This window comes from Giraffa tippelskirchi, chromosome 12, assembly GCF_054371585.1.
Source record: "Giraffa tippelskirchi isolate mGirTip1 chromosome 12, T2T-mGirTip1v1.2.pri, whole genome shotgun sequence".
Lineage (NCBI taxonomy): Eukaryota > Metazoa > Chordata > Mammalia > Artiodactyla > Giraffidae > Giraffa > Giraffa tippelskirchi.
In genome coordinates this window covers 53856766-53874641 of record NC_137286.1, presented here as the reverse complement: position 1 = coordinate 53874641, position 17876 = coordinate 53856766, and the positions used below count along the sequence as shown (strand labels likewise).

At 40.2% G+C, this 17876-nt stretch overlaps 1 protein-coding gene across 10 annotated transcripts in view; it reads right to left on the bottom strand.

Annotated features, from left to right (window-relative positions):
- Positions 1–17876, bottom strand: part of MCTP2 (multiple C2 and transmembrane domain containing 2) — a 255126-nt gene that overhangs the window by 88560 nt on the left and 148690 nt on the right. For all 10 annotated transcript variants that reach the window (XM_081552154.1, XM_081552155.1, XM_081552153.1 and 7 more), the window contains 2 exons: positions 16888–16990; positions 15434–15536 (listed from right to left, as the gene is read on the bottom strand). In XM_081552154.1, coding sequence (XP_081408280.1) covers positions 15434–15536; positions 16888–16990 — 206 coding nt within the window. The remainder of the gene's footprint in view (positions 1–15433; positions 15537–16887; positions 16991–17876) is intronic.

Below are 17876 nucleotides of genomic sequence, written 5' to 3'. Positions count from 1 at the left end.
ATTAAATACATCAGCATGGCTGAAGTTGAGGTCAAAATTAAAATACATTTTAAAAGAACAACATACAGATAAACCATCAAAGTTTAAACAAGTTCCACTGATGGCCTCCCTCAGCCAGCATGTTCCATATATCAAACTACTTGTGTACCTCAGAAATTAAGGCATCTTAGAAAAACATCGTTGTATCATTTTGGAAATGACCTGGCTCCCATTAAGGCATTTTCTTTTCAGATTTGATAGCAGTAGTGATGCTTATATTGTACACAGGAGTAGCATATGTATTATTAAACTTCTGGCTTGTTCTAAACATCTCTGTTAACTCTAACAGGGCAGAGGCAAACTTTAACTGACCAAAAGGCTCCATTTGGGACTGTAATGATCAAAGATTTGAAATAACATAGGAAATTTGAGGGCATGAAATTTGAGCTATATTTTAAATGACTACTGCTGTCACTACAAGCATTCAACACAAGTGTTCTTATAAACAGTGGTGGAAATGAGTTGAATAAGTCACGGTGTGGGGTGGGCGGAGGACAGAGCCTTTCCACTTTACAAGGGAGAGGTCACCTTCCTTCCTGAAGTCACCCCACCTCTCTCAGATTGAATAGGTTTTAAACAGAAAGATGGCTTTCCTGGCCAGTGGTGAAGAGGAAGGGGCTGCCCCATAAAGACCTGGCTTCCTTCCTAAACGGTATCCAAACAGGATTCTGAGCTTCCTCTTGTATCCTCTGTCTCACTTAATAAATTGTGGGTGTTAAAGTTGAAAGAAATAAATACAAAGACAGCATGACAATTTGCCAAGCTGACTTTGGTCCAATTTAGCTTTGCCTCAACCCACAGTCATTGTACCGTTATCTTAAAATTTCCATGATTTCTTAACACTTCGGGAAGGGCAACAGAAGAAAAGAGATATCTATATAAAAAGAAATATTTCACAGTATGAGAAGTTTTTTTTATTATTATTATTTTGGGTAAATGATCGCTTCCTCTTTCTCAATGTCCTAGAATTGTGTCAGCAAAGCACAGAATCCACGTAGGACATTAAAGCTGTTTTTAAAGCTAGAGATATAATTTAGGCTATTCATGTTTGGCACTTTAATATATTACTTTTAAATACAGAAATTCCGAGTTTAAAAATGTCTAAAAAGATTGAGACATGACCGAAAGAAGTCCTTCTGGATGTCCATAAATACTACGATTCCTTCCTGGAGAAGAAAATTTTATAGGAATTTGGCATATATCATTTTATTTTAAATTTTCTGTGCTAAACTGAATATATTTTGCAGTTTCATTTTTTATCTAACAATACGATTTGATAATGACTGTATTAGTATATTTCTCATTTCTCTAAACTGCTATGTAAGTTTCACAATCTGAATAAACCACAATTTGCGAATCCTCCTATTTATGAACATTTGGTCGATTCCACTTTTTCCTCTATAAGAAATATCTTTGGGGAAAAGATAAACAGTGGGAGATAGAGGAAACAGACTCCTTTGTGTTTGGGACATGCTTGAGTTAAGCACAGATCAATGCACTGAACATTTAGTATTACAACAAAAACTGAAACAATAATCAAAAAAACTTTTAAAATATTTTCATTTTCCAAGGTTGATACATAATTGAACTTTCAACACATGAGTATAGGGTAAAAAGTTCCACCACATCTCAACTTGCCAAACTCCTACATGACAGTATTTATACAATAAAAAAATAAAAGATAAACATTTTTTCCAGTTGAGAACTGTATTTATTGTTTATACTTAACTGTGAAAATTATTTTTAGCAGTTTCTAATGTTAAAACCTCTACGGAAACAGACATAAGCACAGCCAAAAGAAAACTGAGAGCAGAGAATCTATATACACTTTTATCTTTAGGTATGAGAAAGGCACTTCAATTAAGACCCAAGTTTAATTCTCAGATCTCTGTCACCCAAGGCAAAAAGGAATTGATACCATTTTCATTTTATGACAAAAGGAAGTCTCTCAGTTCAACAGGAGAGTCTTCCTGGATTGATTTCGGAGAGGATTTCATTTCACTCAAACAGAAGAATGAATAATAGACAATGCCTTTAACTTTAGTGTTACAAGAGAACTCTTCATAGGGCCTTATCACACACCTTTGCAATCTCACCTTTTCATAGGTAAGAAGCACAGATACCAAGCAATCAGTTGGGGACGGCAGTACTAAGGATGGTAATACAGATATAACCTAAAGAGGAATAAAACTTCCACCATCAGGGAAATGGGCATTTCCATGTTGCTTTACCTTATTTTCAGAAACAAAACGATGTATCAGCAGGCTTTTATCAAGAACATGCGTGTGTGCATGCATGTAAGTCGCTTCAGTCATGTCTGACTCTTTTGCAACGCTATGGACTGCAGCCTCAGGCTCCCCTGTCCATGGAATTTTCCAGGCAAAAATACTGGAGTGGGTTCCCATGCCCTTCTCCAGGGGATCTTTCCAGCCTAGGATTCAATCTGCGTCTCTTATGTCTCCTGCATTGGCAGGTGGATTCTTTACCAAGAGTGGCACCTGGGAAGCCCAATCAAGAACATGCTAACCACGAATTCCTGGTTAAACTAGTGAATGAAAGAGCACAGGAAGTCTGTGTGTGAGTAACAATTCAGGATTTCAGAGCCAGAGGACAAGTAACAGATTTTAATCTGACCTGAAATTACCTTTAAACTATGCAATTTTTCTCTGTATAAAAGAATTTTAAATCTGCTTACACAAGCTTTAAGCACAGTAAATATAAAGAATTTTTAAAAAGTTGGATGTTAAAACTAAGTTTTGTGTCAAAAAGATACTATCCATTATATTAGAAAATGAAACTTTTTTAAATTGGCAAATAAAAAAGTATGTGGGACACAGAAAAAAGTATTTTTCTCAGCTGAAACTCTTTTTAAAGAATTCTCATTATTATGCTTTACTCTAAAGTTCTTTGATGTAACTAGATATCAACTGATTCAACAGCAAAGTTAATCAAAATCAATATGAATAAAACCATCCGTTAGCTTAAGGAGGAAAGATACACACTTAAGATCTAAATCCAAATTGGAAAGAGTCATATTGATCCTCCCCACTCCCCATTTTAACCTTCATGTGAATAAAAGGAGAACATTTGAGTGTAAACAAGCCTTATTCTATCAGAAGCTTTTCACTGCACGCAAAAGGGAAAACATTCTCCCATGACATCACAATATAGCAGTTGGTTCCCACTGATGCACATGCAAAGTGACTCCCATAAAATGTGATATGGACAGACACATGGCTGGGAAAGAAGAAAGTAACTATCCTTTACTTGGTCGTGATTCTATTTACGTGCCCGCTTGGAATCAGGCCTGTTTCCCATGGTAGGAGTTACAAACAACATGAGACTGAAAAACCCACAAGGTCACTATTTGCCCTGATCAAGTCAACCACTAACAGTAAAGGCAGCACTGACTTCGTCAACCCAGCCCTCCTCATACACCACACCTGTCGTTGAGCAAGGCAATCCAACCCACCAATTTGTTGTCGTTCAGTCGCTCAGTCGTGTCCGACTCTTTGCAACCACACGGACTGCAGCATGCCAGGCCTCTCTGTCCTTCAACATCTCCACGTCCCTGATCAAACTCATGTCCGTCGAGTGCGTGATGCCATCCAACCATCCCATCCTCTGTCATCCCCTTCACCTCCTGCCCTCAATCTTTCCCAGTATCAGGATCTTTTCCAATGAGTCAGTTCTTCACATCAGGTGGCCAAAGTATTGGAGCTTCGCTTTAGCATCAGCCCTTCCAGTGAATATTCAGGACTGATTTCCTTTAGGATTGACTGGTCTGATGTCCTTGCAGTCCAAGGGACTCTCCAAGAGTCTTCTCCAACACCAGAGTTCAAAAGCATCAATTCCTCAGCACTCAGCTTTCTTTATAGTCCAACTCTCACAACCATACATGACTACTGGAAAAACCACAGCTTTGACTATATGGACCTTTGTTGACAAAGTAATGTCTCTGCTTTATAATACGCTGTCTAGGTTTGTTATAGCTTTTCTTCCAAGGAGCAAGCATCCACTCACTTCTTGAATCCAAAACCCTGCACTGAACTTTGAAAAAATCAGAAAACCTTGCTGTATCCAGCAAGCCCGTCAAGTCCTCTCCTTAAAATATAAGCTGTCTTTACAAACTACTATACACTAATTGTATGAATGCCGTACAGTTTACAAAAATAACTTAAAAAAGAAAAAAACGTAATTTTTATCTTTTACATATTTTAAAAAACACACAGCTCTAATTTGTAATGTACTTTTAAACATGTATTTAACTTAAGAAAGTGATAGTCTGACTCTTTGCAGCCCCATGGACCATAGCTCGTCAGGCCTCTCTGTCAATGGAATTCTCCAGGCAAGAATACTAGAGTTGGTACCCATTCCCTTCTCCAGGGAATCTTTCCAACCCAGGGACCAAACCTAGGTCTGCTGAAATGCAGGCAGATTCTTCACTGTCTGAGCCACCAGGGAAAGCCCACCAACTCAATGGACATGAGTTTGAGCCAACTCTGGAGATAGTGGAGGACAGGGAAGCCTGGTACGCTGCACTCTATGGGCTTGCAAAGAGTTGGACACGACTTAGCAACTAAACGACATCTTAGGAAAATAAGATCACAGTGTACTGGATAAAGATTGGGGCTCTAGAGGCAGATGAAGTGAGTTTAAATTCTGGCTCTGGCTCAGAGTGGCTATTAAACTTTGGATAAGTTACATAATTTCTCTCTAGGTTCCTAATCTGTAAAGAGTGAATAAAAAAGATACATATCTCAGCAGCTGTTGTGAAATAATCAGCAAAAAGCAGTAAGAACAGTGACAAGTACATAGAAGCTGCTTATGAAATAACATGATTTTTTAGCCTTATTTTAATTTATATGCTTTTTAATCACTTGTGTTTTAAACTTGACAAAAAGTATGGGAAACAATCTCCACTGTAAAAATTGATTCTTCTCCATAATTCAGAGTGGTTCTTTATCTTATGAATATTCCATAATTAACTTAACCAATCTTCCATTGGAAAATAATATTCTGTAATTAACTTCACCAATCTTCCAGCTTCTTACCATTGGAAAAGTCTTCCCTGATGTTGGGAAAGGCTGAGGGCAGGAGAAGGGGGAAGGCAGAGGATGAAGTGGTTGGATGGCATCAGCGACTCAATGGACATGAGTTTGATCAAACTCAGGCAGACAATGAAGGACAGGGAAGCCTGGCGTGCTGCAGTCCATGGACTCACAAAGAGTCAGACACCACTGAGCAACTGAACAACAACAAATCTTACATTGTAACTAAGATTGTTTCCAATTTTTAACAGCTACAGACACTGCGATAGTTTTATACATAGATATCCTTATGTTTCCATGATGTATTCCCCCCAAAAGAATTTTAGGTGGAATTACTGAGTAACAGGGTACACCTATTTTTACAGTTTCAGCAAGTACTGCCAACTTGCTCTCCTAAAATACTGTGTTAACTTCTACTCTCCTGGCTTCAGTGAGTGAGCCTGTCCACTTCCTTGCAACTTTGCCAACCACAGGCATTTTTATCTAATATACAGCAATTTCATAGGAATAAAATGGCCTCAGGTTGTTTTAATATGTGCTTTTTTATATCTAATGAAACTGAACATTTTCTGTCATATGTTTATTAACAGTGGGCCATGGTAGGACCATGAAACCAGAGAGACTTCAATTCAATTCCCATTTCTGGCATTTAACATCTGTGTGAATGTGGCTAATTACTGTATTTCTCCAAGCCCCAGTTACCTCTCTAAAATAGATATCTAGTACATGAATGTGTAAAGATATGTCTATTAAATTTTAATCCAAAGCCTCTTCTAGGAGGTTTGTATCAGGTCATGCTCCCTCCAACTGCACTGGAGAGAGTCCTTTTGCTATACTTAATCGCCACTGTTCTTGAAAAATCTTGACTATATTTGTTAATCTGATGGTTTACTAACTTAGTAATTTAAGCTACTAAAACAAGGGTGATGAAGGTGACAGTTTACACTTTAAGGGGTTACTGTGTGCTACTGTGTACTTCTTTTACATCTGCTACTGCTAAGTCACCTCAGTCGTGTCCGACTCTGTGCGACCCCATAGATGGCAGCCCACCAGGCTCTGCCGTCCCTGGGATTCTCCAGGCAAGAACACTGGAGTGGGTTGCCATTTCCTTCTCCAATGCATGAAAGGGAAAAGTGAATGTGAAGTCACTCAGTCATGTCTGACTCTTAGCAACCCCATGGACTGCAGCCTACCAGGCTCCTCCATTCATGGGATTTTCCAGGCAAGAGTACTGGAGTGGGGTGCCATCGCCTTCTCCGGTCCTTTTACATCTACCGAACCATTTAAATCCTCACCACAGATCTCCACTGCAAGTACAGTGATAATTATCTTCATTTCATAGAGGATGAGAGACAGCCAGAGATATTAAGGAAGGTGTCAAAAGTCACACAGCCAGTTTGGGGAGAAGACTGGGCGTTAACCCAGGTGGTCTGGCTTCCTCTTCTGCACTCTTAACAACCATGACAGTGGCTGAATAAAGTATGAGCCATTCATATGCTTATTAGCTATTCAGATTTCTGCCTCCTTGATTTAAACTTTCTGCTAGATTGAATTGTCTTTTGCTTACTGATTAAAAACTTTTATATTATTGCTGTCATCTATTTGCTTTTATGATGCAAGTTTTTTTTTTTTTTTTTTAACCAACCTATCCTATGTCTTCTAATCTTCCAAGGCAATTTTTGCTTTCACTGTGACATCTTAAATCTAGTTCTGTTATCACTCCTGTTTTTCAGTTTGCTTGTATAGCTCTTTCCATTATTTTAATAGTTTTGTTTATGCAGTTTCTTCCAAGTGTTTGACCTTTAATTCCTCTTGAAATAGTTACTGTGTTTCGTGTAACTTGCTGATATATTTTGCCCTGATGAATAAGCAATCAACTTACCCCACTAATACAGTGATCATTTAGTGTATCCTTTCAATGACTTCATGTTTCAAGCTTCTTATATATTAAATGGTTCTCAACTACTTAGCTATTTAAATGATTATTTAGTGTTTTCATTTCCTTCAGTACAGTTCTAGAACTTCCTCACATAGTTTTTAAGCATTATAATAGTTTTTGTTTCTTGCTGTTACACTCTTTGGTGGTTTTATTTATTTTCTTTTTTTAGGTTTTTAAAATGTTTTCTACTAGGTATGGCCACTGGTTTTCATTTTCTCAATTTTGATGTTGTTTACACATTACTGACTTTGAAAATTCCAATATATTGTCTATTAATTTTCTTTATATTTATAGATATTCTAAGATAGCTAGTACTTGCAAATAAAGTATTTCCTTCATAAAAATATCATTTATTTTTCTTAAGCTTTTGCATTGGCTGGATCTTATATAAAAGGTTTCATTTTAATAGTTAATTCATAAGTATATAAGCTCATTAAATTGTTGCAACAATCCTAGCAGTAGAAACTATCATTATTTTCATCTTAAACATGAAGAACTAGAAGGGCTTGCCCGGTGGTCCAGTGGTTAAGACTCCGAGCTTCCACCAGGGGGCAGGGGTCCCATCCCTGTTCGGGGAAGTTCCCCATGCTGTATGATACAGCCAAGAAAAAAAAAATTCAGATTATAATCTGATACAATTATAATTTTCTACTGCTTTTCATCATGAGTAAAAGGCTTTACATATCTATATAATCATTTTTTAAAAAGTTCTTTTAAAAAGTTGAACAGAAACAAAATATGTGGCAGGATGGCTCATTGTCCTGGATTCCTTCAATTCAGATGTATACCTGAGCACATGTATACGCTTTGAACAATTCACCACCATTAATATATTGATTTTAGAATACGAATTCTAAGGGAGTCAAGAGTTACCCAATATATTCACCCTTATTAAAGGATATATTAAATTCAGAACAGGCTCTTTATTTAATAGGCTGAGATGCACTTAGCACATTAACAATTTGAGAGAGAGCAAAAGTTGAAGTACTTTGAATACTTAACACTTAGACATTTTAAAATGTAGTTTGCATTTTCTCTGAAAGTGTAAGTCAAATTTTAGTTTATAACCTGATTAAAGAAAATGTGTTCTCACAAAAATTATGTACCCTAAGAAATACAATTTTTACTTTTAAATATGAAATAAGGTATGATAGTGGAGAAGACTCTTGAGAGTCCCCCTGGACAACAAAGAGATCCAGTCAGTACAAACTAAAGGAAATCAATCCTGAATATTCATTGGAAGGACTGATTCTGAAGCTGAAGTTCCAATTCTTTGGCCACCTGATGGGAAGAACTGAGTCACTGCAAAAGATCCTGATGCTGGGAATGACTGAAGGCAGGAGGAGAAGGGGACGACAGAGGATGAGATGGTTGGATGGCATCACTGACTCGACGGACATGAGTTTGAGCAAGCTCTGGGAATTGGTGATGGACAGGGAGGCCTGGCGTGCTGTGGTTCATGGGGTCGCAAACAGTCAGACACAACTCAGTGTATGAACAACAACAAAGGTATTTTCAGGTATCGTTCCGTATCCTATAGAGATAATAGTGAAGCACCAACAAATCAATTTTTATGATTTTCTCTGATATTAAAAGAGCAGGGAAATAAATCCTTCTCCTAAGAGACACAGAACACAGAATTGGAGGGTTTTCTCTGTGATGCTTATTTCTGGAGTTGCAACCAATTCCTCCAGGAAGTATTCTTCCCCTGTATCTTGCTTCGCCCTGGAGCCACAACTTTCTTCCTAGCAAACTTCTCTGATATATCTATCCCAGGCCCATAGCCTTCAAGTAATCCCTGCTCAAAGAATAAGCCCCAAGCTCCCTCCACCCCTCACAAGCTGCATTTTCCTGCCTGCTTGTTTACACTGAGTGCTAGGCACCATCAGCTACAAATTAGCACTCGTCAGGCACTTGCCAGGGCTTCCCTGGTGGCTTAGTTGTAAAAGAATCCACCTGCAAAGCAGGAGACCCAGGCTCGATCCCTGGCTGAGGAAGATCCCCTGGAGAAGGAACTGGCAACCCACTCCAGTACTCTTGCCTGGAAAATCCCATGGACAGAGGAGCCTGGTGGGCTACAGTCTATGGGGTCTCAGAAGAGTTGGACACGACTTAGCAAATAAACCACCACCACCATGGCACCTGCAATCTAATACAAGGATTAGATCATGTGCAGCTGCTGGTGGTTTTCAACACCCCTGGAAGGAGTTCAGGGTGGAGAACAGAAATGAGGCACTCTATACTCAGGGACAAATTGGCAGAACAGGTTTTCAGATAGTGAGAAATTTTCAGGAGCTGATTTTATGAGCCTAATTCTTGTAGCTCCTCATACCTAGAAAAGCACTAAAGTCTGTCACAGTGATGACTGCTCCTCGAAACTATCAGAAACCTCTGCAAAAATACTGCATTTGATTGCATGTACCCCCCCTTCACCAAAATCACATATATACTGACCTTCCCTCTACCTCTTTGGAGCAGTTTCTCAGAGCTGAAATGCTGTCTCCCAGGCTATAGTCCTCATTTTGCTCCCATAAAACTTAACTTGCAACTCTCACGAAAAAGAACTTAAGCTGGCTTAAAATGCAACATTCAAAAAACTAAGATCATGGCATCCGGTCCTAACACTTCACGGCAAATAGGTGGGAAAAATATGGAAACAGTGTCAGATTTCATTTTCTTGGGCTCCAAACAATATGGACAGAGACTGCAGCCACAAAATTAAAAGATACTTGCTCCTTGGAAGAATAGCTATGTCAAACCTAGACTGTGTTTTAATAAGCATCACTTTGCTGACAAAGGTCCAAAATAGGCAAAGCTATGGTTTTTCCAGTAGTCATGTATGGATGTGAGAGTGGGACCATAAAGAAGGCTGAATGCAGAAGAACTGATGCTTTAAAACTATGGGGCTGGAGAAGACTCTTGAGAGTCCCTTGGACTACAAGGAAATCAAACCAGTCAGTCCTAAAGGATATCAACCCTGAATGTTCATTGGAAAGACTGATGCTGAAGCTCCAATACTTTGGCCACCTGATGCGAAGAGCTGACTGATTGGAAAAGACCCTGATGCTGGGAAAGATTGAAGCAGGAGGAGAAGGGGACGACAGAGGATGAGATGGTTGGATGGCATCACTGACTCAATGGGCATGAGTTTGAGCAAGCTCAGGGAGATAGTGATGGACAGAGAAGCCTGGCGTGCTGCAGTTTATGGGGTCACAAAAAGTGGGACACGACTTAGTGACTGAAGACGACAGCAACTCACGTCGTGAATTCTTTTTTCAAGTCAGCAGCACCCAGGCTGCTCTTTGCTTCCAGACTGCAGCCTCTCCTTTGCCCCTCTCTTTCTCTGCTCAGGCTTTCCTCTCTGCTTGGAATGGCCTTCATTCTTCCTCACCCAGCTGTCCCTATCAACACTCTACTCCTTCTTGGCCAGCCCAGACACCCCGCTTTCTAAGTCATCCCAAAGTTAAATTCAGCCCTTTCATCATGCATTTTCCTGTTCCCTTTATATGACACCTGACATTTCAGGTCTTTAATGTTTGCCTCATGGACATTACCCATGACATGCAAGTCTTTAACTCTGTGTCCCACCTGAACGCCCGCCCTCTACCTTCATTGTGCTGAGCCTAGTGGTTGCACAAAACACATATTGGTTACTGCTTTTGGCACAATATTTACTTAATAGCTACTCATTATAGCAGCATAATATCCTCTTAGGATGGCTCTTATATGAGATTTCTTAATTCAAACCTAGCCTTACTACTTTCCAGCTATAGGAGTCTTTCCTTGCCTCAGTTTCCTCATTTGTAAATGGCCAAAATAATAAAGCATGCCTCATTAGATTGTCACAGAATTAGTGATGTGCCATATGGCAAGTGCACAGCACAGGCTATCTAGGTAAGCACTGCTCAATAGACGTTAAATAAAGAAAAAACCTAGGGCTAAATAAATACATTTTAAAACATACCCTCTAAATCACAAGTTAGAATTCTTTTAAAATAATTCTAACCAATGAAAACTATAAATACTGTAAATATAAATAAAAAATCAAATGAGCAATGAAATAAACAAAATTTGCTGATAACAGATACTGAGGGTTATGGCCTTGCTTTCTACCACATTTATACTTTCACTTTAGGTAGGGGATCAGTTCATTTGGAGAAAGTATGTTGCAGGTGTATCAAGAGCCACATAGGTCCTATGTAAGATATGATCACTGCCCAACCTATTGGTCAAAGCATTGGAAATACATCTGAACTGGAACAGCCACACTGAACAATGGTAGTTGAAATGTCTTATTCAGCTCAACCTCTCTGGGCCCCTGAAGTCCCTAAGGGGAAAAGTGGCTCCAGCCACCCTGCCTCGACATAATGGAGCCCTTTCAGATCTGGGCATTTTTCTCCACGTGCTACATTTGTATAGAAACAAGCAGTATAAACCAAATGAAGCACTCCCCAGCTAGAAACCACCCTGTAGTTTTGTCACCACTAAAGAAGAGCCAGAGTCCTCCTACCTCTCAGGCTTCAGGGTCTCACAAGGTCCTCTCCCAGGCCACCCTATCCCCTGTCCTTTCTTATCCCACATCTGCTGTTCTCTACTCCATTCCATCCACACTGTCCACTCTGCTATTTTTGAAATCTGACAGTCAATGTCTGGCCTGGAGCCTTTGAACTTGAAGATTTCCTGCCTGAAATCTCCCCACATATTCCCTTCCTCACCTACTGAAGCTCTCTCTCAAATGTTCCCTGTCCAGTGAGGCCCTCCCTGCCCAGATCATGGAGAATTGCATCCCTTCCCCACACACATCCTCTACAAGGCTCCTCCCCCTGTTTAATTTTCTGCTTAATTTTCTACATAGCACTTTTCACCATCTAAGTGCATGAAAGTGTTAGCTGTACAGTGGTGTCTGACTCTTTGCAACCCCATGGACTATAGCCCACCAGGATCCTCTGACCATGGGATTCTCCAGGCAAGAATACTGGAGTGGGTAGCCATTCCCGTTTCCAGGGCATCTTCCTGAACCTGGGACCAAACCTAGGTCTCCTGCATTGCAGACAGATTCTTTACCGTCTGAGCCACCAGGGCAGCCCCTAACCTACTATCTAGTGCTTTTGTTGTTGATGTTGTTCTGGTTTGTATATTGCCTCCTACAATCCAAAAATAAGTTCCAAAAGAGGAGATAGCTTCACTGTGGTCATTGTTAGCACACTACGACCTACAACAATTCTTGGCACACACTGAACATTTGATAGATATTTATCAACAAATGAATACTTATATTTCAGGGTAGCTTATCAACAACCTGAAAAAAACTTAACGGGACTGGGGACTTGCATTCATTGAAATCAAATGAATCACTCTATCACAGATCACTCTATCTTGTATTTTGAAGGCTATATAAAGCTATAGTTTGGAAACTCTATTAATCTACATCAATGGTTCTCCAGTCCGCCGGTAGTGATTTTGCCCCAGAACATTTGGGAATGTCTTCACAGACATATTTGGTTATCACAGTAGTGATAGGTGGATGGGTACAACTGATATCTAGTGGATAGAGATCAGGGATGCTGCTAAACTTCCTATAATGCATAGCAAAGTCCCACAGCCAAGAATGATCCATCCAGCAATATCAAAGGTGCTAAGGTTGAGAAACCCTAAATCTGATTTCTGAAGGGCTTCCCCAATGACTCAAGCAGTAAAGAGTCTGCCTGCAATGCAGGAGACACAGGAGACACAGGTTTGATCCCTGGGTCTGGAAGATCCCCTGGAGAATCTGAAGTGAGTTGAATGGTAACCCACTCCTGTAGTCTTGCTTGTGAACTCTGCTTTAGCCAGAGGTAATTTCTTAGATCTAACTCCACAGCATACAGCGATTGTACATTACAAGGGAAGGAGGAAAGAAAGCTGGGTTAACTTGTTGTTATTCTAGAAAGACAGAATACACGAAATGTTAATATATGAAACAGAGGGAGTTTAATAAAGATACGAAGTAGTGTTCAACTGGGCTTCCCCAGTGGCTCAACGGTAAAAAATCTGCCTACAATGCAGGAGACCCAGGAGATGCAGGTTTGATCCCTGGCTCAGCAAGATCCCCTGCAGAAGAAAAGAGCAACCCACTCCAGTATTCTTGCCTGGAAAATTCCAGGAAAAAGAAGCCTGGGGGGCTGTGTCCATGGAGTCACGAAGAATCGAACAGCACTGAGTACCTGAGCGTGAGTATGAGTGCCCACCCTTCAGGCGATCCAAGATGCTACTACGGATTTACCCATTAAAACAAGAGGAGACATGTCCAAAATAGGTTAGAGGAAAAAGGACACTAAATCCTAAAGAAGAGCCCTGCTTTCCTGTACTTTTAGACCTCTTTAAAAAGTGTGCCCTGTGTTCTTATCACATAGAGTCTTCCAGGAATAACTGACAAAGGTGTAATAAAAAAAGGAGGGGAGTCCCAAATCACCGTGTCCTCTCTGAGAGCTGGCATGGCCTGCGGCTGATGGCTCAGAACATTTGGCAGCAGCCGGATCTACAAGGGAACAGCTGCTCCACCACACTCTTCAAGTCACATCAGGGATATGAGAATTCGGGGAGAAATTAACCAAGCAATCAAAAAGAAAAGAGATACTGTGAGGTACAGCATCCCCCGTTCTGCAAACACCACATGAGCTTGTCTAATCTCGGGGATACACTACAGACTGCTCTAACATGCGCTAAGAGCTGTGGGGAAATAAGTCTTTGGGAAGAAAAAAATAAATCCTTCCTGACTGATAAAGGTCATAACAATTCTACCACACACTGTATGAATGACTGGATGAAAAACTGAAATTCCCCCGTCTAGAAGAGTATATAAATGCCCAATTAATAGATGAATTCAGATCCCAGCTTTCCACGTTGGCCCATGTAAAGACATCATTTGGTGCTTTGTCCTCTGAATTTTATAGGGTATTTTTATCATTTAACTTTTAGCTCACTCTGACACATAACCTTTTGTTTTTTCCTAATATTTATTGATTGATTGATTTGGCTGCTCCAGGTCTTGGCTGTGGCATGCAGGGTCTTTAGCTGTGGCGTGTGAACTCTTACTTGAGGAATGAGGGATCTAGTTCCCTGACCAGGGATGGAACCCTGCGCTGAGGGCAGAGTCTTAGCCACTGAACCACAAAGTCCCCACATCACCTTTTAATGTGCGCTCAGTTGCTCAGTTGTGTCCGACTCTCTGTGACCCCAGGGACTGTACATAGCCCACCGGGCTCCTCTCTCCATGGGATTTTCCAGGCAAGAATACTGGAGTGGGTTGTCATTTCCTTCTCCAGCGGATTTTCCCAACCAGGGATCAAATCTGTGTCTCCTCCATTGCAGGCAGATTCTTAATCACTGAGTCACCTAGGAAGCCTACCTTTTAATGGGACGATCAAAACAGTTCTCTTTCTCCAAGAGAGGCTCTCTGCTTCCTTCCACAAATTATTTTTGAAGACTGAAAATAAGACTGCCAAAAAGGCCTACCCAGCAGCTCAGTGGTAAAGAACCTGCCTGCAGTGCAGGAGATGCAAGATCAATTCCTGGGTCAGGAAGATCCCCTGGAGGAGGAAATGTCAACGTGTTCCAGTATTCTTGCTGGGAAAATTCCATGGACAGAGGAGTCTGGTGGGCTACAGTCCATGGGGTCTCAAAGAGTCAGACATGACTGAGCGACTGAGCACACACACACAAAGGCAAACAGAACTTTTGAGAAAATGGTCTTTAGTAGAACTGAGAACAACTGTGCAGTTACCAGCAAAGTAATCTTTGAAGAAATGGGCAGGAAGAAGGTAATAAAGAAAAATATGTATGTTTTCCATTCACAAATGGAAAATCAGTCATAGATGTGTATTCCCAGAAACCAAAGTGACACTTCTATCTCAGGATGGAAAGAGCCAGGGTGGATTGAGAGACTGGTCAAAATATCTTGGTTGGTTAAATCAATATGCAATTGACACACACAGAGAGAAATTATGTGACTTTACATTACAAATTACTGAAAGTACTGGAGAAGGATAAGGAATAAAACAGTTGTTTCCTGCTATAGCTGGGGGGCGGGGGCACTTCCCAGGTGATGCTAGTGGTAAAGAACCCATCTGCTAACACAGGAGATGTAAGAGATGCAGGTTCAATCCCTGACTCGAAAAGATCCCCTGAAGGAGGGCATGGCAACCCACTCCAGTCTTCTTGCCTGGAGAATCCCACGGACAGAGGAGCCTGGCGGGCTACAGGCCATAGCATGGCACAGAGTCGGACACGACTGAGCACAGCACAGCACGTAGCTGGCGAGGGCTTTTCCCCTTCGCCGACTGACAAAGACAAAGCAATTCTAGATCACAGACACTTGTCAACTGCAAAATGATTCCCATATTGTGTATTAATGAAGGTAACTTACAGACAGCAAGGGAATGGCAACTTTTCCAAGAAAATCAGGTGGTTTATCTCCATCTTCATCAAACACTGTCACTTCCAAAACATCATGGATATCTTTAATGGGACTGAAACAAGAAATAAACCATGAATTAGATACAAACACACACAAGTGAAGGCTGTTCCAGGAAGATCTGAAAACACGTTTTCACTAATTAAGTCTGTATGTCCTCAGAGTATAAAACTACCATTTAATTAAATTCCAAAAATTAAATCAAACTGACTGTATTCCCAAACCTTCCATCAGTGAAGATTCAGACATCCATATGGAAAAAAAAAGTCAACTTTTTTACTATGACATTTTCCATGTATATGTGTACTCAAGGGAAGGACTGTTAAAGAAACAGGATAAAGAAAGAGAACAGGGGACAGAACAAGGACGACAAAGAGACTTCCAGATGAGAAGAGCAAAAATAAGATTTTCTTTACTTTAAATTAATGAAGAATTTCCTTTAAAAACAAGGGTGGTCAAAATCACTATTTCCCAAGATCCCCTGAAAGCATCCTATTGTTGAAACACAAAATACTAAAAGGTCATGCATAGTCACTTGTTTATAAATTTTTCAATGTTGACCAGAGCCAGACATCAGCTCTAATGAAAACACAGAGCCATGGTCATTGGCAAGGTGTTGACCAAACAAGAGACTCTTGCAAACCTGGTTAGCACAGTTAACCTCTTCTCGTACATAAACTTTCTGCTTGGGAGGCACCAATTCATAAATTCACAACAAACTATATTATTTTAGTTATAAGCACAGATAAAGCATTCCTCAGTGTTGTGAGGCAGTGTACCACCATTTCACCCAGATGCAACAATGGGTGAGCCTCCCTTTAATAGCCAGGTGCCTTGGAATCTAAAGCAACTAGAAAGATATCTAGCTTCCTAAACACCTGAGTCTAAAAAGTGGGCATCACTATAGAGCAGGTCATTCAGATAAGCTGGAATACAAGGGGCCTTGGGGAGTCTTTGAGGAATCACACATAATCTGTATGTTCCAAAAGACTTTGGCAGAATGCAAGCCTTCTGATTTTAAAATACTGTTGTACAATATAAGCTCCTTCAATTTAAGACATGTCTACATTTGTAATTTCCTTTAACCCAGGAATGAATTAGTCTAGATATATGGAAGCTTTCTTCTACTCACAGATTAATTGAGTCACTAAGAGACCTACTTTACAAATGCCTCCTATAACACTCTCTTGCAGTTCCAAACGGTCTCTTCTATTATTAACACTATACTCTATAAAATGAAAGCATAAAAGGTTTTCAGAAGGAGAAAAACAATAAAATTTCTTCTTTGCCCATAAAAACAGACAGAAAGTCCCACTCAAGAGCCCTAGACTGCCCCACACATATCAGAAATAATTGGTCTCTGAGTTAAAGCTGCTCTTTGATATTCCAGGGGCTAAAGTACTTACAATGTAAAAACTTTGTTCCACTCAGGGTTGAGGTTTTTGTAAATGGTATGTGTCTGAAGTCGGTCATTTCCTAACTCCAACAAGCAAAAGGGATCGCTCTTCCCTGCAAAGAGAAAACAGACAAGGGTCAGAGACAAAGGAATCTTTGTGGTCAGAGGCAAATGAGTTTCAAAAGTGACAAACACAAATTGAACAAAAATTATGCAGTTTTTTTTTTTTTTCCAATTACTATTCAATCCTGAAGGAAACCAACCCTGAATATTCATTGGAAGGACTGATGCTGAAGTAAAGCTACAATACTTTGGCCACGTGATGTGAACGATGGTTCACTGAAAAAGACCCTGATGCTGGGAAAGATTGAGGGCAGGAGGAGAAGGCGGCGACAGAGGATGAAATGGTTAGATGGCATCATAGATCCAATGGACACAAGTTTGAGCAAGATCCAGGAGACAGTGAAGGACAGGCAAGCCTGGCGTGCTGCAGTCCATAGGGTTGCAAAGAGTCGGACATGACTGAGTGACTGAACAAAAACAATATTATTTTAAAAAAATTTTATTTTATATTGGATTTGATTTATAACATTGTATGAGTTTCCATTTATCACAGTGATTCAGCTATACATATATCTAGTCTTTGATAGATTCTTTTCCCATTTAGGTTATTACAGAATATTGAGTTCCCTGTGCTACACAGCAGGTCCTTGTTGATTATTTTATATGTAACAGTGTATATATGTTAACCCTAAATGCCTAATTCATCCCTCCCCTCACCTCAATCCCTTCGGCAACTCTTTGTTTTCTAAGTCTGTGAGTGTGTTTCTGTTTTGTAAATAAGTTCATTTGCACCACTTCTTAAGATTCCACATATTATAGTAATACAATTGCGCCAGCTGATAAAGAACAGACTTGTGTTTGCCAAGAGGGGAAGAACAGAGAAGGATGAAGTGGGAGTTTGCGGTTAGCAGATGCAAAGTATTATACATAGGGTGG